A 24417-nucleotide genomic window follows, 5' to 3' on the forward strand; every position below is an offset into this window, starting at 1 on the left:
ACTTGCTTCACTTTCTTCTCCATCACTATCTCCTACCATCTCTGACCCAGTCACAGCACAGCCGCACCGAGTAAAAATTATTATAATATAAAAAAATGAACCACCCTTTTTCTCCCCAATTTCGATCTTGTCTCATCGCTGCAACTCCCCAATGGGCTCGGGAGAGGTGAATGTGGAGTCACGCGTCCTTAACACCCGCCAGCTTAACCTGGAAGCCAGCCGCACCAATGTGTTGGAGGAAACACCGTTCAACTGGCGACCGGGGTCAGCCTGCAGGCCCCCGGCCCGCCACAAGGAGTCGCTAGAGCGTGATGAGCCAAGTAAAGCCCCCCCGGTCAAACCCTCCCCTAATCCGGACGACGCTGGGCCAATTGTGCGCCGTCCTATGGTTGTGGCACAGCCCGGGAATGAACCCGGGTCTGTAGTAACGCCTCTAGCACTGCTATGCAGTGCCTTAGACCGCTGCGCCACTCCACACCAAGTAAAATTTGATTGGTTGTTTATCAACGATTGACACCGGAACTCCGATCAACCCACGTCCAAACAACCTGTTCGTTCCGGCCACCCTAACCCGCAACCTTCTTTTTCTTCTTTGGTATCATGGCTTTCGCACATTTTGTTTGTGCATGCCGCCAGCTACTGTGCGGGAGAGTGTGGTCGATCACGTTCCATTTTGTGATATAAAAATAAAAAGGAAGGGGGAAAGGGAAAAATGTTGCACCACCAACTAACCCTACACCAATATACCACTATTACATACCACCAACTAACCCTACACCAATATACCACTATTACATACCACCAACTAACCCTACACCAATATACCACTATTACATACTACCAACTAACCCTACACCAATATACCACTATTACATACCACCAACTAACCCTACACCAATATACCACAATTTTGTACATAAAAAAAAAAATGACACCACCCCATTCCACTATATTAACCCTAACTGATCCTACACCAGGCCGACGGCCTGGGGGACGGGACTCTTTCGTTCAACACACCTTGTAACTCTTCTGGTAAAACCTTGTACACCCAAGTACTTCTCTGCAGCTGCCACCACAATATCTATTGTCTGTGATTTATGTTCAATTTCTGCAGTACAGTTGATAACCATGGCAATAAATGCTAAGAAACCAATTCGTATCACTCTGTATTGGCCTAGGCCTACTACTCACCCTTAACCCATCATCCTCTACTCTCTTCACTGCCTCAGCATACAACACCTTCTGTTCTACTCTGACCCTGGCAACCTCAACCTGTCTCTCTCGCACCGGGCACTTCTGATCCCCAGAAACATGGGTACCCCCACAATTGACACACACAAGTTTTTCCACCGATACTACAAGTTCCTTTGTCCCATACCCTCCTGCACACTTCTCACATCTAGGAATCTCCCTCTGGGCGGAAGAAACACCGAAAATCATCACAAGTCCATTTCGAGCTACCTACACCAATTTAACAGTGAGACTACATATGGGTCAGCCAAAAGGAAGACCTCCACTTTCTCCAAAAATGTCACTCCCACTGGGCCAGAATCATCCTTTGCATGACCATCGGGCGAGGCTCGGACTCTGAGGTCTTTACAACACCTGCACCCTCACTTTCGTCAGGTTCAATTTCTGAGCCATCCGCTGTATTGTTTGGACAACCCACACTGATGGCCTTTCTCCAATACCCAATTTCTGTTCCTTAGCCCAATTTACTAGTCTGGCTATCTCTGGCCTCTCCATGCTCGTAAAACGTGGGCTATTCTGCATCTGAGAGTAGCATCCATAAGCATTCCAGTTTCCTGGAAGTGACATCAGCCAGTCCTGCCAACCCGCAACCTTTCGCGTGGAAAGATAAGTCTACCTTATCTGCTTTTTTCCTCAGGTGAAGTGCATATAGTAGTTAAGTAAATAATGTAATAGCAAAAAATATGATAAGGTATTAAACATTTATTAAGATAGGACATAAGGAAAGGAAGCAAGACTTTGTGTCACTTTGGTTGTATCTCAATCATATACGATACCTCAGTGAGCTCAATCAATAGTCTGAAAGGGCTCTTCTCCTTGTATTTTTAAAAAAATATATATTTTTTATTTAGCCTTTATTTAACTAGGCAAGTCAGTTAAGAACAAATTCTTATTTACAATGATGGCCTACCCCCGGCCAAACCCGGACGACGCTGGGCCAATTGTGCGCCGCCCAATGGGACTCCCAATCACGGCCGGATTATGATACAGCCTGGAAGCGAACCAGGGTCTGTAGTGACGCCTCTAGCACTGAGATGCAGTGCCTTAGACAGCTGTATCCTTCATCTGCAATTCAACACTGATCTGTAAGTGTTTGACAGGTTTAAGCGTACCTTTAGTAGGTCCCCCCCCGTAATGCAGATCAGTACAGATAAGGAGAGGAGGAAAAAAGGCAAGAGGTTATGTAGCTTACATGGTCAAATGCCCTCTGTAGACCTCTCTCTCTCTCTCTCTCTCTCTCTCTCTCTCTCTCTCTCTCTCTCTCTCTCTCTCTCTCTCTCTCTCTCTCTCTCTCTCTCTCTCTCTCTCTCTCTCTCTCTCTCTCTCTCTCTCTCTCTCTCTCTCTCTGCCTCTCCCTTGCTATCTCTCTTTGCTTCTCCCCTGTTCCTTCCAGTTCGCTTCTCCCCTGTTCCTTCCAGTTCCTACCTCCCTTCTATCTAGCTCAGTGATGAAGGAAAGGAGACAAGGAAGACATTTTCCAGTACTGAGACACAGCTCTGCCAGTGAGCCTGCCAAGTAGGCCACAATTCCAAGCGGTTGGCCAGGGGGGTTGAGGAGAGCAGCCGGAGCATATGCTGGAGGGATCAGTTGAATCCAAGGAAATTGGCTATATGGCAGAGCTTGGCTGTGGAAGATTTATGTAATAGCAAGCCACAGGCAGGGAGGGAGGGAAGTAGTGGTAGTTGGGAATTGCGTGCCACGCCATCGACTGTGAAGTCAGGCACCAGATTGCTATAACACATTATGTGGTTAGCTGATACGTCAAATACCTTTCCAGGCGTTGTAAGATCTGGCATGCATCAGCAACGTCTGAGCAGGGTAACACGACACTTGTCAGTCTCACAAGTCAATCCCCCAGACCAGGCAATTAGCCTACCACTTTTTGTGAATGTCAACAACCTTCTTTGACCCGGCTGTGAAAAAAGTTCCAAAAGGGCAAAAAAACGGGGAAACGTTGTACCAGCATGTGTGTAGATATTAATATTTTCTAAGGAATGATAAATCACTCTGGGTCCCGGTTCTGGTAAAAAGCCAAGGTTAAAACCTGTTGCCCAACATGACTTATGCTCTTTAAACCACAGCCAAGAGGCACACCTGTGTTCAGAAATGCTGCTTGACTAGTTCATAATGCTAGACACACCATAAGGCCTCATTATCAGTGAGACATCCCTGAACTTCACATCTCTGGATGCACCGTGCTCTGTGTGACCACTGTATGTGTATGTGTGTAGATGTGTTTAACTATACTTGTGGGGACCAGAAGTCCCCACATGAATAGTAAACAAACAAAAATTTGACCAACTGGGGACATTTTGTTAGTCCCCACAAGGTCAAATGCTATTTCTATGGGGTTTAGGAGCTTGGGTTAGTTTTAGGGTTAGGAGCTAGGGTTAGGGTTAGTGTTAAGGTTAGGTTTTAGGGTTAAAGTTAGGGTTAGGTTTAGGGAAAATATGATTTTGAATGGGACTGAATTTTGTGTCCCCACAAGGTTAGTTGTACAAGACAGTGTGTGTGTGTTTGTGTGCGCGCGCAAGGGAAGCTTTATCAAACACAAATTGATGTCTGCTAACGATTTGCTGTCATCTGCTGGACAGTCTGATTTAAAGCTGCAAAAAAACACGTGCCTACTGTTCCCATCAGCTATTTTACCGGAAGAAATCGGCTAGCTCGACCTTACACTTCCTCTTTCCGTCATCGGGGTTTAGGTAGGAGAATGGTGATTTTATTCTCTTCACAGAATCCGAGTTAAATCTTGTATAATATACTATCATCCACTCGGAAATACCCGTAGAAAACGTATAATAAACACTGCTAACTATAGTCTTTGTATCATTGAAGCGACAAGAAGTGATTTTTAATGCGTTTTAAATCTTTGATGATTGTGGTGTGTATCCGTATAGATCTGAAGTGACATGGGCTTCGTCTCGGTGTAGCAGTAATCACTAGCTGCCGGTAGCTCGGTTTTCTGGTTCTGTTATTTGTTCAGACGTTCCGTATTTATTATCCACGAGCGTAGAACCGTCGGCCAGTTTATTGTATAATTTAAAAAATATATATATATTCATGGTTAGTTTCTAGTTGCGTAGTGTAGCGAGTCAGCACTGAACTTTAATAGGTAACATTAGCTAGCTAGCGTTGTTGGCATGCTAGGAAAATCCGCATGTTGGCTAGCTAGTTGGCTGACAACTTTACAACTACATGCAAGTGTGATGTCCATTTTAATATTAATTTGTTAGTTAACAATTCACGCTTCTTGCAGAGCAGGATCCTTATTTGACATCATAGTTGGTTAGTTAGGTAGCTAACGTAGCTAAGTAACTAACGTTAGGTGTCTAGCTAAACGTCATCAATAGCTAACTGCTGCCAGTGGCAGGTATATGTAGCGAAATTCTGTGTACTTAACGTTACACACGCATTTATGAATGTAGCCTAGATTACTATCACGGCTTGTCAGTGCCTTTCTTGAACCGTTGAACTCGATATACTTTGAACCTGGCTGTAACTGAATTCTCATATTTTGTTTGCAGTCACGATGGGGCGTGTTATCAGGGGACAGAGAAAAGGTGCCGGCTCCGTGTTCAAAGCCCACGTGAAGCACAGAAAAGGTGCCGCTAAACTCCGACACATTGACTTTGCTGAACGTCATGGTTACATCAAGGGAATTGTGAAGGTAATGCTCTCACAATGGCTATTTTTCACGCTGTTGAACTATACAGTTTTCTACATTGTCCCAAGTTGGAGTTTGCCATGCATTGTTTTAAGTAGTCTGTGTAAAACTATCTGCTTTGGACCTGACTTGACCTTTATCTCCCTCAGGATATCATCCATGACCCCGGCCGTGGTGCTCCCCTGGCCAAGGTGGCTTTCCGTGACCCCTACCGATTCAAGAAGAGGACCGAGCTGTTTATTGCTGCAGAGGGCATCCACACCGGACAGTTCATCTACTGTGGCAAGAAGGGTGAGGAATGGAAATGGTCATGGGGTTGTTTACCTGTAGGCTGCTTAGTATGTGTCCAACACAGCAGTTGTCACCTCTTCTAGGATATTTTCCCCAACTAACTACAATACCTTAACCCCCTAACGTCGATATCCGTGCCCCCACAGATATCGAATTGGCATAATAATACAAATTCCCATCAAAATCCATCAGTTTGTCAGACCATGAGACATCCCAAAAATCTGTCTTCTCACGAAAACGTCTGAAGCTTCTGTAACGGTTTGGCCTCTATGACCCCCACAAGCGTCACGGGACTTGTCTGAGGTCGGTACTGCTGATCTGCCAACTTCTGTCTGTAGTGTCCAAACAGTTTGACGCTACACATTTACATTTTAGTCATTTAGCAGACGCTCTTATCCAGAGCGACTTACAGGAGCAATTAGGGTTAAGTGCCTTGCTCAAGGGCACATCGACAGATTTTTCACCTAGTCGGCTCGGGGATTAGAACCAGCGACCTTTCGGTTACTGGCACAACGCTCTTAACCACTAAGCCACCTGCCGCCCACATTATGATCCCTCTAAAGGTAACTCTCACAAACACGTCAGTTGTTATGCTCTAGGACGGTCACAACTTGTCTGAAGGTAGCCTGGTACCAGTTGTAAATGAATGGAAGTAGTTTAGTGCACAACATTTGTTAAATATGGGTTAAAATAAAAAATAATTTCCAGATCTTATCTCTATAGGAAAGATAAAACAAACTTCATTTTGATGTATTTTTTCTATGGTTTAATAGCAGTAAGGCCAAATTCAATGTTTCATCAAATCTTTTTACATAGAGATCCTAAAATTCAACATCTAATTGCTAAATGTTGGTGACTATCTTAAAATAATTCCATATGTTAGCATAGACTCTTAAGGATTAATAACAATATCCTCTCTCAGCTCAGCTGAATATCGGTAATGTCCTGCCCGTGGGCACCATGCCTGAGGGAACCATCATCTGCTGTCTGGAGGAGAAGCCTGGCGACAGGGGCAAGCTAGCCAGGGCGTCAGGGAACTACGCCACGGTCATCTCCCACAACCCAGATACCAAGAAGTCCAGGGTCAAGCTGCCCTCTGGCTCCAAGAAGGTCATCGCCTCTGCAAACAGAGCCGTTGTTGGTAAGAACATAAGATATGTTTCTCTTTGTGTATGTTAGTTAGCTGAAGGTTTCAGAGATGTTTTCTAATTAATGGTGGACTCATTTCGTACATTTTGTATCTTTGACCACAAACCTTTTTGACAGTGATGCTTTGGCGCAATCAGTGGGACATTGTTATTCTGTAGGTGGTATCTGTGTCCGATCTGGCTTGCCAACTAATCATACTACATACTATTTAGTACCCACAGTTTAGTAAAAATGAAGGCAGTTAGCAACATATTGGCATACTAGGCTCATTCTACTGAATGTCATCTAATGCGCAATTGCTTGATTCCCTCCATTTGTTCATTTTGGTACGTCGCGTCAGCGATTCTATGCGTCAGTGTGCAACGAATTCTACTAGAAGAAGACCCGGAATGAGTATGACATCCTGGCATTTAAAGCATACTCAATTTTCAAAATATCACATACAAAACTTTCTCCTTACTCAAAATGTATTTTTAGAATGCAAGTATGGGTATTTGGACACTGCCACTTTCTCATAAGCTGGGTCTAATGTCAAGTTTGTTCTGTCAAATTAACCCCCATGTCTTGAATCGATGAAATGGAGGGGATCTGCTCTGATTCCAGCTGCACTGTGCACAATATTTTGGATCGACGTGATAAGACTAATCATTTGTTCGCCAAGTTTGTAGGCAGATAGTTTTGCCAGAGACCAGGAAAACCAAAAAGTGGTTACTGTTCCAATTGCCATGTGACATGGTTGCTTTCAGAGCATATTGGCTGGTTAGGGAATCCTGTGCTACTGTTCACCGGAGTAATGGCTCTCTCTGGTCATCAGGTGTGGTTGCTGGAGGTGGACGTATTGACAAGCCCATCCTGAAGGCCGGTCGTGCCTACCACAAGTACAAGGCCAAGAGGAACTCATGGCCACGTGTCCGTGGTGTGGCCATGAACGTAAGTGGACATCTCTTCTGCATATTAGTTTCTTTTGGGTAGGTTCAGGTAAAACATTAAGGTTAGATTTGGATCTTAAAGTTATACCTCAAGCAGTTATTTTCCAGAGATATTGTGTGTTTCTCTGCACCTGATGTACCTTATTAGGTTTGTAGATGGTCTTACTAGGCTTGGGCGGTATCCAGGTTGTCATACCGACCTTGTGCCGTCATGAAATTCGGTAATACCAGCACTGAACACAAGGGATGCTATTTTCAAACCCCACTGTGCCTCTGTAATCCGAAGGTTAGCAATGCTAACAGGTACATGTAAAATCCAATAGCAAATGCAGGCTAAATGCTAAGGAGAGCATTGCAAACATTTTATAGTCTGACAAACTATTTGCATGAGACATCCCTGCTCAAAGTTATACAAGTAACTCAAATGCTAGTTTGCTGCACTCACAAAACAAATAAACAGCAAGGCTCTTGATCCATGAGGGGATTCTCACCACATAGCTAGATAACTAAATTAACAAACAAATGCACAACTGCAGCGCTTTTAGCACATTTTAGACGGTTAACTTAACGCGGCAATCGGCAGTAGAAACAACGGCCTCCCCACCCCTGGTTCGGTAAAAAGCTGAGGGATGGGGCTTGAGATTTACTCACTCTCAAACTGCTGTTGGTTACATTTTTTCATATTGCTCTTTTAAGTTTGCCAAAAAGGGGGGGAAACCAAACCAGTCAAGGGTTCAGAGGATGTTGGGGCGTAGGATCCATGATCAGTTATTAGAACGGCTTTGCTGACATTTTTCTTTCCCCCTCTAGCCTGTTGAGCATCCCTTCGGTGGTGGTAACCACCAGCATATTGGCAAACCCTCAACTATCAGGAGGGATGCACCCGCTGGTCGCAAGGTCGGTCTCATTGCTGCCCGTCGTACAGGCAGACTGCGTGGAACAAAGACCGTCTCGGAGAAGGAGAACTAGCCGTCTTTACAATAAAATGTTCCAAGGAAGCTGACCTGTGTTGACTCCTTTTGTTAGGTTAGTGCACCAGTGGAGTTGGACCCAAGAGGACTTGCTAACTGGTGAAATTATGTTGGTCCAGACTAATCAACAAATGCTGTGGATTTCAGTGTTGTACTTTCTTCCATATTTTGTTGCACTCACCTGAGGGATGTAATGAGTTTCATGGATGTGTAATAGATTTGACATTGTGGTTCAAATGGGGCCGCATCACCATAACAATTTGGCTGGTTACTGAAGTTAAATCTGTAGTATTGACTAATATTTACACATCTATAAATACAATTTTCTGAAGTGGTAAGTCAATCCTCCGACGTAGAGATCCATACATGGTTCATCAGTATGGCCAGTAGAGGAGCCTTAGTATGCAACCTGGAGTTGAATAGCAGAAGAGGATGACTGCATCACTAGGGCACAGAACTGAAATGTACTAGCGACCTATAGACTGCCTTTTAAAGGCCTGTGGAGGTGATCGTAACCCATGTAAAGCATGGAATCAGGATGAGTATGATCCTTTGACTTCAAGCTACCCATAGGTATTGGCACATTTACAGACCAAGTCTGTTTGCGCACCATCTTCAGTCCCAAGCAGTAGCCTACATATTTTCTCCTTGAGATAATACAGAAAGTAAATGTACATAGACATTTTTTTTTTACCAAGTTGGTTACATGAATACAATATTTCATGTTCTTTATTTGCTAAGGGCGCAATGCTTTTGTTATATTTCTGTGCACAAAAAACCTCAGTAAAAGTTCACATCGTGACTGTAGCTCCAGAATTCAACGTCACACCATGGCCAAAACAGGGTGCCGAACTCTGTACAGTCAATACCTTTAAAAATAAGACAAGGGACAAATGTTCTTAAATCAAATTCTATTCTTTGTGTGAAATACAAAATAAATTCTATAAAATAAGAGCAAAATATTACGATGGGCAGAATATTTGGTATTTTAGACAATCCCCAAAATACACACATTCAAGTTACCAATTAAATCGTTTTACTGATGTTTACCTTTTTAAATCTTAAAGAATTACACACTTTTACTTAACCATGTTGCAACATGACATGCCCCTTCTCCTGTCTGACACTGCGGCCCAGGATCAGTGACTTTCCCAGGCTGGTCCATAGAGTGGACAAACCTGGTGAGCTCCATGGAATAGGTCAGCCGTTTGTCCAAGACTCTACCAAAGAGAGACGGAAGCAAACCACACGCCTGGCAGAGAAAATCAGGTTTCACACATGGTGTTTTCTTTCTCAAAATTCCTATAGATGAAAACTAAGCACCCTATCCCACCAAAAATTGACTTGTGAAGTTGGAGGATTATAATGTGCAATTGAAAAACCACTTTTTTGCATTGGTTCAAAATACCGCCCTCAATGTACAAGGTGGATGAGCAAGAAAGAAAAGAGCCAAAAGTAATTGTCCTCTGTAGCTGTGGATTAAGGACAGCTGTCGAATCATATCACATATCTTCCCTTGAGCTACGCTATTCTGGTGAGAAGCCATGCTAAATGTTACAGCATATTAACTAGAGCTTCCGAAAGGTTTGAATTAAATTACCAGAACAAACAAAGGCAATGAGTTCCAGAACAATGTTGCATCACCGTTTTTTCACATCAACCAAAACACCATAAAAGTTCACCCAACCATTCCACGTCTCACACTAAAACCAACCGCAGCTCGTGAGTTGATTTGGCATGGGTCAAGAGGTTGCCAAGGAGCTCACTAATAATGTGTCCTCCTAAAGGTGAATGACCAGTAACCGTCCGATGGCAGACCAAATCTCACTGCTGAGCGGTGAAGGTGATAAAACAAAAAACGGTGTTGCTTTTTTCTTATTTTTTTCTTATGTCATCCATTTTTGTTTTTCGCAAGATCTCTCTCCCAACAGCAAACCTGACAAAGTTACGCTATTAGGGGGGGATTCATTTTTTGAACAGTCAAAACATTAACACACTATGTACACCTTTTCGTCATGTAGACAAGCGCATCAGCATCGTCAGGCCTGGGTAATATGTTTATTATAACACTATCCACTCCCCCTCTGCAGTCGACAGCAACCAGGCTCCAGTATGCAGGGCAGAAGAACCGAGGGGAGAGCCCCCCCCCCACCCCCCAGGCAGGCAGCACAGTAGCAGGAGAGATTCAGGGGGGCCTGGAGAGGAGCTGTGAAGCCTGGCCCTGCCCTGGAGACCCCAGAGAGAGAGTGTCCCGATCAGTTGCTTGGTCGGTCACCTGGAGGGGAGAGGAAAGAGAGAGCAGGAGGCTGGAGGCACAGCAGAGGGGAGGGCTGGTGTTACTCCTTAGGCGAGGTAGGGGCCTGGGTGGTGGAGGCGGGCGGGACCTCCTCAGTGCTCTCCCAGTTTTCTTGTGCTCTTGGGCCTGGGCCTGTGCCTGTGCTGGGGTCAGGGCCTGGGGTAGAGGAAGGGGCAGGGCCAAGGTGATGGGGGTTGTTCATGAGCTGGGCAGCGGGGCCTGTGTATGGCTGTCCGTGGGGGTGGTTGTTCTGCGGAGGAATGAGAAAACAATTAGGTTTTTAGTAAAACTACTGATGTAATATGGAACTTCTGACAAAATGTCTGTCATGACCTGTATTAGGTCCTTCATTAGTTTAGAAGCCTCCGTTTCCAGGGATAGTAAATAGTTGCAGGATAACGCTGCCTCTACAGTATCGTGTGTGTGTACCTGCTGAAACTGTGTGGTCGTCCCAGGAGATGAGTGTGGGTAGAGGGAGGTGTCCTCTGGAGGGGAGGTGTCCTGATCTTCAGAGGCTTCCTGGTCATCGGGCTCCTGGGAAATGAAGTCAAAAGATTTGCACCATTTTATTCCCAATGCATTTTTCAACCTAACATTCATACACAACTCAAGCCTATGGGCCCAATAGCAGACCAAAGTCTCTTAATATGAATATGCCTTTGCACTGGATGGGAACGTTGTCCTATTTTTGCCTATTTGAACTGAATGAGAAGGAAGTGAGTGACACGCTGTGTAGGAGTGTGTGACAGCTTTGGATGTTGTAATATCAACTGAGGGAGGTATAAATCTAAAATGTACTTTATTATGCGAGTGGGTGTTATTCTCCACAGCGTGGTGGGAGACATGCTCTAATGAGATCACGTTTCCATGTACACTACATGACCAAAAGTATGTGGACACCTGCTCATCGAACATCTCATTCCAAAATCATGGGCATTAATATGGAGTTGGTCCACCCTTTGCTGCTATAACAGCCTCCACTCTTCTGGGAAGGCTTTCCACTAGATGTTGGAACATTGCTGCGGGGACTTGCTTCCATTCAGCCACAAGAGCATTAGTGAGGTCGGGCACTGATGTTGGGCGATTAGGCCTGGCTCGCAGTCGACGTTCCAATTAATCCCAAAGTAGTTCGATGAGGTTGAGGTCAGGGCTCTGTGCAGGCCAGTCAATTTCTTCCACACCGATCTTGACAAAGCATTTCTGTATGGGCCTCGCTTTATGCACGGGGGCATTGTCATGCTGAAACAGGAAAGGGCCTTCCCCAAACTGTTGCCACAAAGTTGGAAACACAGAATCGCCTAGAATGTAATTGTATTCTGTAGCGTTAAGAGTTCCCTTCACTGGAACTAAGGGGCCTAGCCCGAACCATGAAAAACAACCCCAGACCATTAGTCCTCCTCCACCAAACTTTACAGTTGGCACTAGCCATTCGGGCAGGTAGCATTCGCCTGGCATCCACCAAAACCAGATTAGTCCGTCGGACTGCCAGATGGTGAAGCGTGATTCATCACTCCAGCCAATGGCGGCGAGTTTTACACCACTCCAGCCGACGCTTGGCATTGCACATGGTGATCTTAGGCTTGTGTGCGGCTGCTCTGCCATGGAAACCCATTTCATGAACCTCCTGACTAACAGTTATTGTGCTGACGTTGCTTCCAGAGGCAGTTTGGAACTCGGTAGTGAGTGTTGCAACCAAGGAGAGACGATTTTTACGCGCTTCAGCACTCGGCGGTCCAGTTCTGTGAGCTTGTGTGGCTTACCACTTTGCGGCTGAGCCATTGATGCTCCTAGATGTTTCCACTTCACAATAACAGCACTTACAATTGACCGGGGCAGCGCTGGCAGGGCAGAAATTTGACGAACTGACTTGTTGGAAAGGTGGCATCCTATGTCGTTGAAAGTCACTGAGCTCTTCAGTAAGGCCATTCTACTGCCAATGTTTGACTATGGAGGTTGCATGGCTGTGTGCTCGATTTTATACACCTGTCAGTAACGAGTGTGGCTGAAATAGCCAATTCCACTAATTTGAAGGGGTGTCCACATACTTTTGTATATATAGTGTAACATCTAAGGGACGGGGGCCAGAGACTTTCTCCCGAGTGGCGCAGTGGTCTAAGGCTGTGCCACTAGAGGCTCTGTCGTAGCCGGCCGCGACCGGGAGACCCATGGGGCGGCGCACAATTGGCCCAGCGTCGTCCAGGGTAGGGGAGGGAATGGCCGGCAGGGATGTAGCTCAGTTGGTAGAGCATGCCGTTTGCAACGCCAGGGTTGTGGGTTCGATTCCCACGGGGGGCCAGTATGAAAAATAAAATATAAATCATGTATGCACTCACTAACTGTAAGTCACTCTGGATAAGAGTGTCTGCTAAATGACTAAAATGTAAAATGTAAATAATGTTGATATGGGTTAATTTGCCGGGGCAAACACTAGATGGAAATGCACTGGATCCTCTGTTCAGAGAAAAACAGAGGGATTTCTACTTTCAGTGTGTTCCATCCATGAGAGTTCCGTGGCGGTTATGCCAGCGTTACCATCTTAGCATCTTTGTGCTGGGACCAATCAGATCAACTGGCCGTTTGTCTGTATGATTCAGTCTGCTCATAAAGACAGACTGACAACATCTAGAACACATTACAACATCTGAACAGACCAACTAGAGAACAGCCTGTGTGTTAGTCTGTGGAGGGGCTAGATTCATGATAACACAAGCCTATCGTAAACCTACAATAACCTGTGGGTAAAGTAGGTGCTGCCTGTCGTCAATTAGCGTTGTGGTCCTAAGACATCTAGCCCTTCTTTCTCTCCAGATAGTTATAAAATTGGTTTTACGGGTAGTTACAATTAACTATTCAAGGTGATGTTTCTGATTGAAACGATCAATAATAAGATGTGAACTAGTCCTGTTGACTAGAAACATTATGAACACATGCAATTTAAATGGCTGACACACAAACCACAGGTTTCCCCTATGTACCGACCTAGTCTCAACAGAACAACATCATAGGGGCGGCAGGTAGCTTAGTGGTTAAGAGCGTTGTGCCAGTAACCGAAAGGTCGCTGGTTCTAATCCCCGAGCCGACTAGGTGAAAAACCTGTCGATGTGCCCTTAAGCAAGGCACTTAACCCTAATTGCTCCTGTAAGTCGCTCTGGATAAGAGCGTCTGCTAAATGACCAATTTATTTTAATTTATCATCACTTGAACACATACCAATAAGTACACTACAAATACAACCCTAGGCTAGCACTTCATCATCCACGATAGCCATGGCTAAGAGTTTTAGATCAGTTGTGTCGCCATAGTTTCAGTTTGCTTTGGGGAGGTGGAACAAACAGCTTGATTGGATAAACAGTGTTACATTAAAGATGGAGGACCAACTGAACTAAAGGGAAGCCAGGAATTCCGTGTTGCTTTAGGTAACCAGTGGGACACTGCTACTGGACTGTAAAGAGGAAATGTTTGCGGCTCACAGTTTGATTTTTATTGTAATGTTTGGCGATGGTTCAACGTTACAATTGACATGTTGGATTTAGGTGGGGTTGGCTCTATATTATGGATAATCATAGGGATCTTTAATTCTCTATACTAGGATGCCCTCAGCTCTATCTATCCTGCCTATTAGGAACCTGGAGTTGGCTGCTTTGTCAGTCACTGGATACTGAGAATGGGCTATAGGTTTCCCAAAGACCATGACGGTCAAAACATTTGCACTATCACCAACTTTCATCACAAAATCACTGTTGTGAGCAGCACGCAAAACAGCCGAGCGGACGGATATCTGACCAGCTTGTCACTGCTATCTGTTATTGTCCAGCTCCTATGCTCCAGACTGTCTGTCTGTGTTGGTCCTACTGCCCAGGCTATTCTCACAGTGTCACTGTGCTAGTGGACAGACACCACTAACATAGCCCTGTATAGACACCTAGAGAGGACAGACACCACTAACATAGCCCTGTATGGAACACCTAGAGAGGACAGACACCACTAACATAGCCCTGTATGGAACACCTAGAGAGAGGACAGACACCACTAACATAGCCCTGTATGGAACACCTAGAGAGAGGACAGACACCACTAACATAGCCCTGTATAGACACCTAGAGAGGACAGACACCACTAACATAGCCCTGTATGGAACACCTAGAGAGAGGACAGACACCACTAACATAGCCCTGTATGGAACACCTAGAGAGGACAGACACCACTAACATAGCCCTGTATGGAACACCTAGAGAGGACAGACACCACTAACATAGCCCTGTATGGAACACCTAGAGAGAGGACAGACACCACTAACATAGCCCTGTATGGAACACCTAGAGAGAGGACAGACACCACTAACATAGCCCTGTATGGAACACCTAGAGAGAGGACAGACACCACTAACATAGCCCTGTATGGAACACCTAGAGAGGACAGACACCAGTAACATAGCCCTGTATGGAACACCTAGAGAGGACAGACACCACTAACATAGCCCTGTATGGAACACCTAGAGAGGACAGACACCACTAACATAGCCCTGTATGGAACACCTAGAGAGAGGACAGACACCACTAACATAGCCCTGTATAGACACCTAGAGAGGACATACACCACTAACATAGCCCTGTATAGACACCTAGAGAGGACAGACACCACTAACATAGCCCTGTATAGAACACCTAGAGAGGACAGACACCACTAACATAGCCCTGTACAGACACCTAGAGAGGACAGACACCACTAACATAGCCCTGTATGGAACACCTAGAGAGGACAGACACCACTAACATAGCCCTGTATAGAACACCTAGAGAGAGGACAGACACCACTAACATAGCCCTGTATGGAACACCTAGAGAGGACAGACACCACTAACATAGCCCTGTATAGACACCTAGAGAGGACAGACACCACTAACATAGCCCTGTATGGAACACCTAGAGAGGACAGACACCACTAACATAGCCCTGTATAGAACACCTAGAGAGAGGACAGACACCACTAACATAGCCCTGTATGGAACACCTAGAGAGGACAGACACCACTAACATAGCCCTGTATGGAACACCTAGAGAGGACAGACACCACTAACATAGCCCTGTATAGACACCTAGAGAGGACAGACACCACTAACATAGCCCTGTATAGATACCTAGAGAGGACAGACACCACTAACATAGCCCTGTATAGAACACCTAGAGAGGACAGACACCACTAACATAGCCCTGTATGGAACACCTAGAGAGGACAGACACCACTAACATAGCCCTGTATGGAACACCTAGAGAGGACAGACACCACTAACATAGCCCTGTATAGAACACCTAGAGAGGACAGACACCACTAACATAGCCCTGTATGGAACACCTAGAGAGGACAGACACCACTAACATAGCCCTGTATGGAACACCTAGAGAGGACAGACACCACTAACATAGCCCTGTATAGACACCTAGAGAGGGGACAGAGTGGAGGGGGAGGTTGCCAGGGGCTTGTGGCAGAGGTTGCCAGGGGCTTGTGAGGGCTTACAGTGTGTTGCTGAGGTCCTGTCCCTTCCCCTGGCAAAAGCTGCTGTGGCGAGGATGATTTCCGCATGGCAGCGTCGTCTTCAGACTCGGCCTCACCGGGCTTCGTTAAGTGACACTAGTTTGAAATGGCATAATTGATATCATTGCATAATATATACAAGTGTCAATAAACTATGCTTTAAGGTGGATTTTTTTTCTTTTAAGTAACGTTAGCATATATAATTTCTATCATATCGCCATTTATGGTAAGGATTAATACGGCTAAACATTGTAATGTACACTGAGCTTCAGCAAAGGAGACTAACACAAATAAGGGAATTAATAGGAAAAAGTAATATATAATATGTATCAACATGTTAGCTTAAAATGTGTATACACCATGGGGTGTGTAAACTGGAAATTAACATTTTCAAAAACTCAAAAAGCCCTACCTACAGTAAAAACACGCACAAATTCTGAAGATTCCAAAAATAACTAAGAAATCATATTCCAGCAGATAACGGCTTTCTAAAAGAACCTTAGCGTTAGCTTGGAACTCTCAACTTGAGCTTTAAAAGCATTCAGTTCCAGTATATTTGATAGTACAACTACAACACCTAACACTTGAAGAACTTGAAACACGAGAAGAGTGGAAGACCAGATGGTTATCATCAACATGTTAACCCCACATCACGAGGAAGAAAATAGTATAGTTTATGTATTGCTGCATGAGATTCAATATAACCAACACTACTCTGTTTAACAAATTCATTAAAACTAGTATTACAGGCAAGCTCCTTGTTTCCACATTACTTTGACTCTGTAGGTAAAAACCACCAATATTGAAATGGTGCATCCTTCCCAAAAGACATTCTCTGAGACTATCAATACTGACCTTTCACTACTACCATTTCAGTCACGCATCCATGTTAGATATTAGTGTATTACCTTTGGGTTGTATGCATGTGTGTCGTATTGTGCGTGTGTGTGTGCGCATCATTTGGTGCGAGTGTTACCTCCTCGGGGCAGAGTTCGCAGGCCTTGGCCAGGGTCATGCGTGCAGAGTGCGAGCGCTCCAGGAAGTACCCGTTGGAGGTCTCGTTGCTCTGGACGGGGGGAGACCAGTTGTTGTAGGTGTACTGGGGGTTCCCTGTGTAGGGCCTCCTCTCCAGCTCATCCCCCAGCCACTCCACCGCCCACGTCCACTTACGCTTCAGGTCCCCGTTACTCTACAGAGAGAGAGAGACACACACCATTAGTAAGAGTGCTTATGAATGACTTTTTCCTTGCATTGCAATTATGAATCCTGAAATGTGGATTTCATTTTTTCAAAAACATGTTTACTAAAACCACCTGCGGGCCAGATTTAATCGTCTCTTGGGTCGGATCGGACTTGAGTTTGACATGTGGTCTAGTGCATAGTGTCGTCACTGGTTTACCTGTAGTATCTGGTATGCCACAGAGCAGCTGCTGAAGAGGGCCACCATGCACTTGATACACTGGTAGGCCCGTTTCTGGTAGTGGTTCTTGGAGCGCTGGATGGTGTCAAACAGGCCGTCCCTGTCGTCTGGTATACCCTTCAGCACGTTGTGGATCCTACGCAGACAGACAGGGAGGTCAGTTACACATCAGATATAACAGGGATGAGGTTGGCTCACAACAACATAGAAAAAATAAGCCAGAGAGGAAACACCAACCAGGGAAACCGGCCATTCCTAGTCCTAGAGGGCCACAGTGTGTGCAGGGTTTTGTCCCAGCCCAGCACTAAGAGACCTGAAGCAGTCTGATGAGTCGAATCAGATGTGTTGGCACTAGATTGGGACAAAACCCTGCGTCCACTGTGTGACCTTTCCCAGACCAAAGTGAGGAGCAAAGATATGATAATGTACCCGTGTGTCTGCCAGGAGTCTGTCTCCTGAGTATGACGTACCCGTGTGTCTGCCAGGAGTCTGTCTCCTGAGTATGACGTACCCGTGTGTCTGCCAGGAGTCTGTCTCCTGAGTATGACGTACCTGTGTGTCTGCCAGGAATCCTCGATGAGCAGGATTTGCAGCAGCAGGTCCAGGTAAGGCCTCAGCTCGTAGGTGTAGGAATACGCCACCTGGGGGATAACAAAACACACACTATCAATAAGATCTAACACAGAAATATGAAAAACACCACTTGGGAGTTAGAGGACGAGACCAAGGGCTTCTGAGATGTAGTTTTCTAGTAGTGTTGGCTGCACACTGGGGTATATGGGGTCTGAGGTTGTTATTACCTGTCAGAGCAACTCAACTGAGTTAAAATGGCTGCCTTGCTTCTAGCTCTTAGGAAACTTTGCAGTATTTTGTTTTTTTTATGTATTATTTCCACAAGCATTTCGCTACACCCGCAATAACATATGCTAAACAATTGTATGTGACCAATACAAATCTGATTTGAGTATGTTGAAGATTACTGGGGGTTTATATATATATATATACAGTGGGGAGAACAAGTATTTGATACACTGCCGATTTTGCAGGTTTTCCTACTTACAAAGCATGTAGAGGTCTGTAATTTGTATCATAGGTACACTTCAACTGTGAGAGACGGAATCTAAAATCCAGAAAATCACATTGTATGATTTTAAAGTAATTAATTTGCATTTTATTGCATGACATAAGTATTTGATACATCAGAAAAGCAGAACTTAATATTTGGTACATAAACCTTTGTTTGCATTTACAGAGATCATACGTTTCCTGTAGGTCTTGACCAGGTTTGCACACACTGCAGCAGGGATTTTGGCCCACTCCTCCATACAGACCTTCTCCAGATCCTTCAGGTTTCAGGGCTGTCGCTGGGCAATACGGACTTTCAGCTCCCTCCAAAGATTTTCTATTGGGTTCAGGTCTGGAGACTGGCTAGGCCACTCCAGGACCTTGAGATGCTTCTTACGGAGCCACTCCTTAGTTGCCCTGGCTGTGTGTGTCGGGTCGTTGTCATGCTGGAAGACCCAGCCACAACCCATCTTCAATGCTCTTACTGAGGGAAGGAGGTTGTTGGCCAAGATCTCGCGATACATGGCCCCATCCATCCTCCCCTCAATACGGTGCAGTCGTCCTGTCCCCTTTGCAGAAAAGCATCCCCAAAGAATGATGTTTCCACCTCCATGCTTCACGGTTGGGATGGTGTTCTTGGGGTTGTACTCATCCTTCTTCTTCCTCCAAACACGGCGAGTGGAGTTTAGACCAAAAAGCTCTATTTTTGTCTCATCAGACCACATGACCTTCTCCCATTCCTCCTCTGGATCATCCAGATGGTCATTGGCAAACTTCAGACGGGCCTGGACATGCGCTGGCTTGAGCAGGGGGACCTTGCGTGCGCTGCAGGATTTTAATCCATGACGGCGTAGTGTGTTACTAATGGTTTTCTTTGAGACTGTGGTCCCAGCTCTCTTCAGGTCATTGAACAGGTCCTGCCGTGTAGTTCTGGGCTGATCCCTCACCTTCCTCATAATCATTGATGCCCCACGAGGTGAGATCTTGCATGGAGCCCCAAACCGAGGGTGATTGACCGTCATCTTGAACTTCTTCCATTTTCTAATAATTGCGCCAACAGTTGTTGCCTTCTCACCAAGCTGCTTGCCTATTGTCCTGTAGCCCATCCCAGCCTTGTGCAGGTCTACAATTTTATCCCCAATGTCCTTACACAGCTCTCTGGTCTTGGCCATTGTGGAGAGGTTGGAGTCTGTTTGATTGAGTGTGTGGACAGGTGTCTTTTATACAGGTAACGAGTTCAAACAGGTGCAGTTAATACAGGTAATGAGTGGAGAACAGGAGGGCTTTTAAAGAAAAACTAACAGGTCTGTGAGAGCCGGAATTATTACTGGTTGGTAGGTGATCAAATACTTATGCCATGCAATAAAATGCAAATTAATTACTTAAAAATCATACAATGTGATTTTCTGGATTTTAGATTCCGTCTCTCACAGTTGAAGTGTACCTATGATACAAATTACAGACCTCTACATGCTTTGTAAGTAGGAAAACCTGCAAAATCGGCAGTGTATCAAATACTTGTTCTCCCCACTGTATATACACATACAGTTGAAGTCGGAAGTTTACATACACTTAGGTTGGAGTCATTCAAACTCATTTTTCAACCACTCCACAAATTTCTTGTTAACAAACTATAGTTTTGGCAAGTCAGTTAGGACAAGTAATTTTTCCAAAAATTGTTTACAGACAGATTATTTCACTTATAATTCACTGTATCACAATTCCAGTGGGTCAGAAGTTTACATACACTAAGTTGACTGCGCCTTTAAACAGCTTGGAAAATTCCAGAAAATGATGTCATGGCTTTAGAAGCTTCTGATAGGCTAATTGACATAATTTGAGTCAATTGGAGGTGTACCTGTGGATGTATCTCAAGGCCTACCTTCAAACTCAGTGTCTCTTTGCTTGACTTCTTGGGAAAATCAAAAGAAATCACAAAGACCTCAGAAATTGTTTTTCAGACCTCCACAAGTCTGGTTCATCCTTGGGAGCAATTTCCAAATGCCCGAAGTTACCACGTTAATCTGTTCAAACAATAGTACGCAACTATAAACACCATGGGACCACGCAGCCGTCATGCCGCTCAGGAAGGAGACGCGTTCTGTCTCCTAGAGATGAACATACTTTGGTGCGAAAAGTGCAAATCAATCTCAGAACAACAGCAAAGGACCTTGTGAAGATGCTGGAGGAAACAGGTACAAAAGTATCTATATCCACAGTAAAACAAGTCCTTTAAAAACATAACCTGAAAGGCCGCTCAGCAAGGAAGAAGCCACTGCTCCAAAACCGCCTTAAAAAAGTCTGACTACCGGTTTGCAACTGCACATGGGGACAAAGATCGTACTTTTTGGAGAAATGTCCTCTGGTCTGATGAAACAAAATTAGAACTGTTTGGCCATAATGACCATCGTTATGTTTGGAGGAAAAAGTGGACCGCTTGCAAGCCGAAGAACACCATCCCAACCGTGAAGCACTGGGGTGGCAGCATCATGCTGTGGGGTGATTTGCTGCAGGAGGGACTGGTGCACTTCACAAAATAGATGGCATTATCAGGAAGGAAAATTATGTGGATATATTGAAACAACATCTCAAGACATCAGTTAGGAAGTTGGTCGCAAATGGGTCTTCCAAATGGACAATGACCTCAAGCATACTTCCAAAGTTGTGGCAAAATGGTTTAAGGACAACAAAGTCAAGGTATTGGAGTGGCCATCACAAAGCCCTGACCTCAATGCTATAGAACATTTGTGGGCAAAACTGAAAAAGCGTGTGCAAGCAAGGAGGCCTACAAACGTGACTCAGTTACACCAGCTCTGTCAGGAGGAATGGGCCAAAATTCACCCAACTTATTGTGGGAAGCTTGTGGAAGGCTACCCGAAATGTTTGACCCAAGTTAAACAATTTAAAGGCAATGTTACCAAATACTAATTGAGTGTATGTAAACTTCTGACCCACTGGGAATGTGATGAAAGAAATAAAAGCTCTACTATTATTCTGAAATTTCAGTGTTGATCCTAACTGACCTAAGACAGGGAATTTTTACTAGGATTAAATGTCAGGAATTGTGAAAAACTGAGTTTAAATGTATTTGGCTAAGGTGTATGTAAACTTCCGACATCAACTGTATAAAACACCTGTATAGTGTGTGTTTCAAGTTTTAATGTAATGTGCACAAGTACAGTTAAATGCCTTTCTTGCAAGCTCTAAACCCAACAATGCAGTAATCAATAACAATGTAATACAACAAATATAAGGAAGAACAAAAACATATGAGTAATAAAAATAACACGAGTAAGTAAGCATAATACACTGAACAAAAATATAAATGCAATCATTTCAAAGGTTTTACTGAGTTACAGTTCATGTAAGGAAATCAGTCAATTGAAATAAATTCATTAGGCCCTAATCTATGGATTTCACATGACTGGGAATATAGATATGCAGCGGTTGGTCACAGATAACTTTAAGAAAAAGGTAGGGGCGTGGATCAGTCAGTATCTGGTGTGACCACCATTTGCCTCATGCAGCGCGACATCACCTTTGCATAGAGTTGATCAGGATGTTGATTGTCCCACTCCTTCAAGTTGCTGGATATTGGCGGGAACTGGAACACACTGTCGTACACGTCGATCCAGAGCATCCCAAACATGCTCAATGGGTGACATGTCTGGTGAGTATGCAGGCCATGGAAAAACTGGGAGATTTTTTGCATCCAGGAATTGTTTACAGATCCTTGGCGACATTACATTATCATGCTGAAACATGAGGTGATGGTGGCGGATGAATGGCACGACAGTGGGAAATTATTCAGTTTCATCAGCTGTCCAGGTGGCTGGTCTTGGACAACCCCGCAGGTGAAGAAGCAGGATGTGAAGGTCCTGGGCTGGCGTGGTTACACGTGGTCTGCAATTGTGAGGCCGGCTGGAGATACTGCCACATTGTCTAAAACGACGTTGGAAGTGGCTTATGGTAGAGAAACGAACATTCAATTATCTAGCAACAGCTCTGGTGGACATTCCTGCAGTCAGCATGCCAATTGCACACTCCCTCAAAACATGAGACATCTGTGGCATTGTGTTGTGTGACAAAACTGCACATTTTAGAGTGGCCTTTTATTGTCCCCAGCTTCTTGATATGCAACACTTGTTAGGTGGATGGATTATCTTGGCAAAAGAGAAATGCTCACTAACAGGGATGTCAACAGATTTGTGCACAAAATATGAGAGAAATAAGCTTTCTGCGCATATGGAAAATTTCGGTGATCTTTTATTTCAGCTCAAGAAACATGAGACCAACACTTTACATGTTGTGTTTATATTTTTGTTCAGTGTATATACACAGGGTCAGTCAGTTGGAGTACCATATTTACAATGTGCAGGGATACTGGATCGATTTGAGGTAGATATGTATAGAGGTAAGATGACTAGGCATCAGGACATATGATAAACAGAGTAGCAGCAGCGTATATGATGATTGTATTTGAGTGGGTGTGTGTAGAGTCAGTATAAATGTATGTGCATATTATGTGTGTGTGAGCAAATAATGGTGTGTGTGTTTGTGTGTCCATCTGTGTGCGATTCACCAGTTTTAACCCTTACCTGCCAGAGCAGCTCTGACAGTACAGTAGAGGAGAACTGGGGGTTTTCCCAGCAGCTGAAGCGTAGCAGCTTGACCGTCTCCTCTGAGTTGCTGCAGTCCTCGATGATCTTCTTCACATAGCTGGTCCTAACAAACAGGATCTCTCCCACCAGCTGCTGCACGGGCATCACCGGGGTGGTCTGGTTGGCATCGCCGTACGGGTTAGGGAGAGGGGGGTTACCTGGATAAGAGAGAGAGAGAGAAAAGAGAGAGAGACCGAGAGAAAGAGATGAGGGCCTTTTCTCAATTGGATAGGAGAGAGGAGTATCCAATTGAGAAAAGGCTAATGAATACAACCCAGCTGATACTGGTTCGTCTTCGTCCGTTAACCCTGAGAACCAGAGGTCACCACCCCTGACCTCTGTGTGAACGCACCGTTGATGGACGACTGCATGCGTGCGGCCACGTCACAGCAGCGCACCAGCTGGGAGACCACGGTGTAGAGCTTGCCCAGCTCAGCATACTGGTACTTTATGGGAGGACCGGGTCCTTCGTCTAGAGCCACCAGCATGAAGGTAGCTGGGACACTCAGCTTCAACAACTGAGTCTTCTCTGCCAGCCCTGGAGAAGAGAGGGAGGGTGAGAGAGAGGGGCGGGAGGGAGGGTGAGAGGGGGTGGTCGGGAGGGAGGGTGAGAGAGGGGCGGGAGGGAGGGTGAGAGAGAGGGGCGGGAGGGAGGGTGAGAGAGAGGGGCGGGAGGGAGGGTGAGAGAGAGGGGCGGGAGGGAGGGTGAGAGGGGTGGGAGGGAGGGCGAGAGAGAGAGAGAGGGAGGGAGGGCGGGAGAGAGAGAGAGGGAGGCGGGAGAGAGAGAGAGAGGAGGGCGGGAGAGAGAGAGAGGGAGGGAGGTTGGGAGAGAGAGGGAGAGGGAGAGGGAGAGGGAGGGAGGGAGGGAGGGAGGGAGGGAGGGAGGGAGGGAGGGAGGAGGGAGAGAGGGGTGGGAGGGAGGGCGAGAGAGAGAGGGAGGGCGGGAGAGAGAGAGAGGGAGGGCGGGAGAGAGAGAGAGGGAGGGAGGGCGGGAGAGAGAGAGAGGGAGGGAGGGCGGGAGAGAGAGAGAGGGAGAGGGAGAGGGAGAGGGGAGGGGGAGGGAGGGAGGGGGTGGGCGAGAAGGAGAAAGTGAGGCAAGAAGAGAAATATGTCTGTCCATTGCTGTCCACTAAAGTGGAATGAATTGCCAGTGAGCCATTCACTCTCCCCATCAATCAAGGAGTT

The 24417-nt window shown here is 45.4% G+C and overlaps 2 protein-coding genes across 8 annotated transcripts in view; one reads left to right on the forward strand and one right to left on the reverse strand.

Annotated features, from left to right (window-relative positions):
- The first annotated feature begins 4747 nt into the window (after nucleotides 1–4747).
- LOC121536579 (60S ribosomal protein L8) lies at nucleotides 4748–8285 on the forward strand. Its single transcript, XM_041843959.2, has 5 exons — nucleotides 4748–4921; nucleotides 5068–5209; nucleotides 6132–6350; nucleotides 7173–7288; nucleotides 8098–8285. Exons 1-5 carry the CDS (start codon nucleotides 4784–4786, stop codon nucleotides 8254–8256), a joined length of 774 nt encoding a protein of 257 aa, XP_041699893.1. The 5' UTR covers nucleotides 4748–4783; the 3' UTR covers nucleotides 8257–8285.
- An 869-nt stretch (nucleotides 8286–9154) lies between these two features.
- LOC121536578 (probable ubiquitin carboxyl-terminal hydrolase FAF-X) overlaps nucleotides 9155–24417 on the reverse strand; it is a 78339-nt gene continuing 63076 nt past the window's right edge. For 6 of the 7 annotated variants that reach the window (XM_045211642.1, XM_045211641.1, XM_045211639.1 and 3 more), the window contains 8 exons: nucleotides 23585–23770; nucleotides 23170–23390; nucleotides 18059–18147; nucleotides 17486–17642; nucleotides 17063–17275; nucleotides 16069–16182; nucleotides 10984–11088; nucleotides 9155–10804 (listed from right to left, as the gene is read on the reverse strand). In XM_045211642.1, coding sequence (XP_045067577.1) covers nucleotides 10595–10804; nucleotides 10984–11088; nucleotides 16069–16182; nucleotides 17063–17275; nucleotides 17486–17642; nucleotides 18059–18147; nucleotides 23170–23390; nucleotides 23585–23770 — 1295 coding nt within the window. In that variant the 3' untranslated portion in view covers nucleotides 9155–10594. The remainder of the gene's footprint in view (nucleotides 10805–10983; nucleotides 11089–16068; nucleotides 16183–17062; nucleotides 17276–17485; nucleotides 17643–18058; nucleotides 18148–23169; nucleotides 23391–23584; nucleotides 23771–24417) is intronic. The other variant, XM_045211637.1, reaches the window with a different exon arrangement.

The sequence above is a fragment of the Coregonus clupeaformis genome, chromosome 37 (assembly GCF_020615455.1).
Source record: "Coregonus clupeaformis isolate EN_2021a chromosome 37, ASM2061545v1, whole genome shotgun sequence".
Classification (NCBI taxonomy): Eukaryota; Metazoa; Chordata; class Actinopteri; order Salmoniformes; family Salmonidae; genus Coregonus; species Coregonus clupeaformis.

Coding starts and splice junctions, on each gene's coding strand:
- LOC121536579 (XM_041843959.2), top strand. CDS start 4,784: ATGGGGCGTGTTATCAGGGGACAGAGAAAAGGTGCCGGCTCCGTGTTC. Junction 5,210..6,131: donor CATCTACTGTGGCAAGAAGG/GTGAGGAATGGA, acceptor ATCCTCTCTCAG/CTCAGCTGAATATCGGTAAT. Junction 7,289..8,097: donor TCCGTGGTGTGGCCATGAAC/GTAAGTGGACAT, acceptor TTCCCCCTCTAG/CCTGTTGAGCATCCCTTCGG.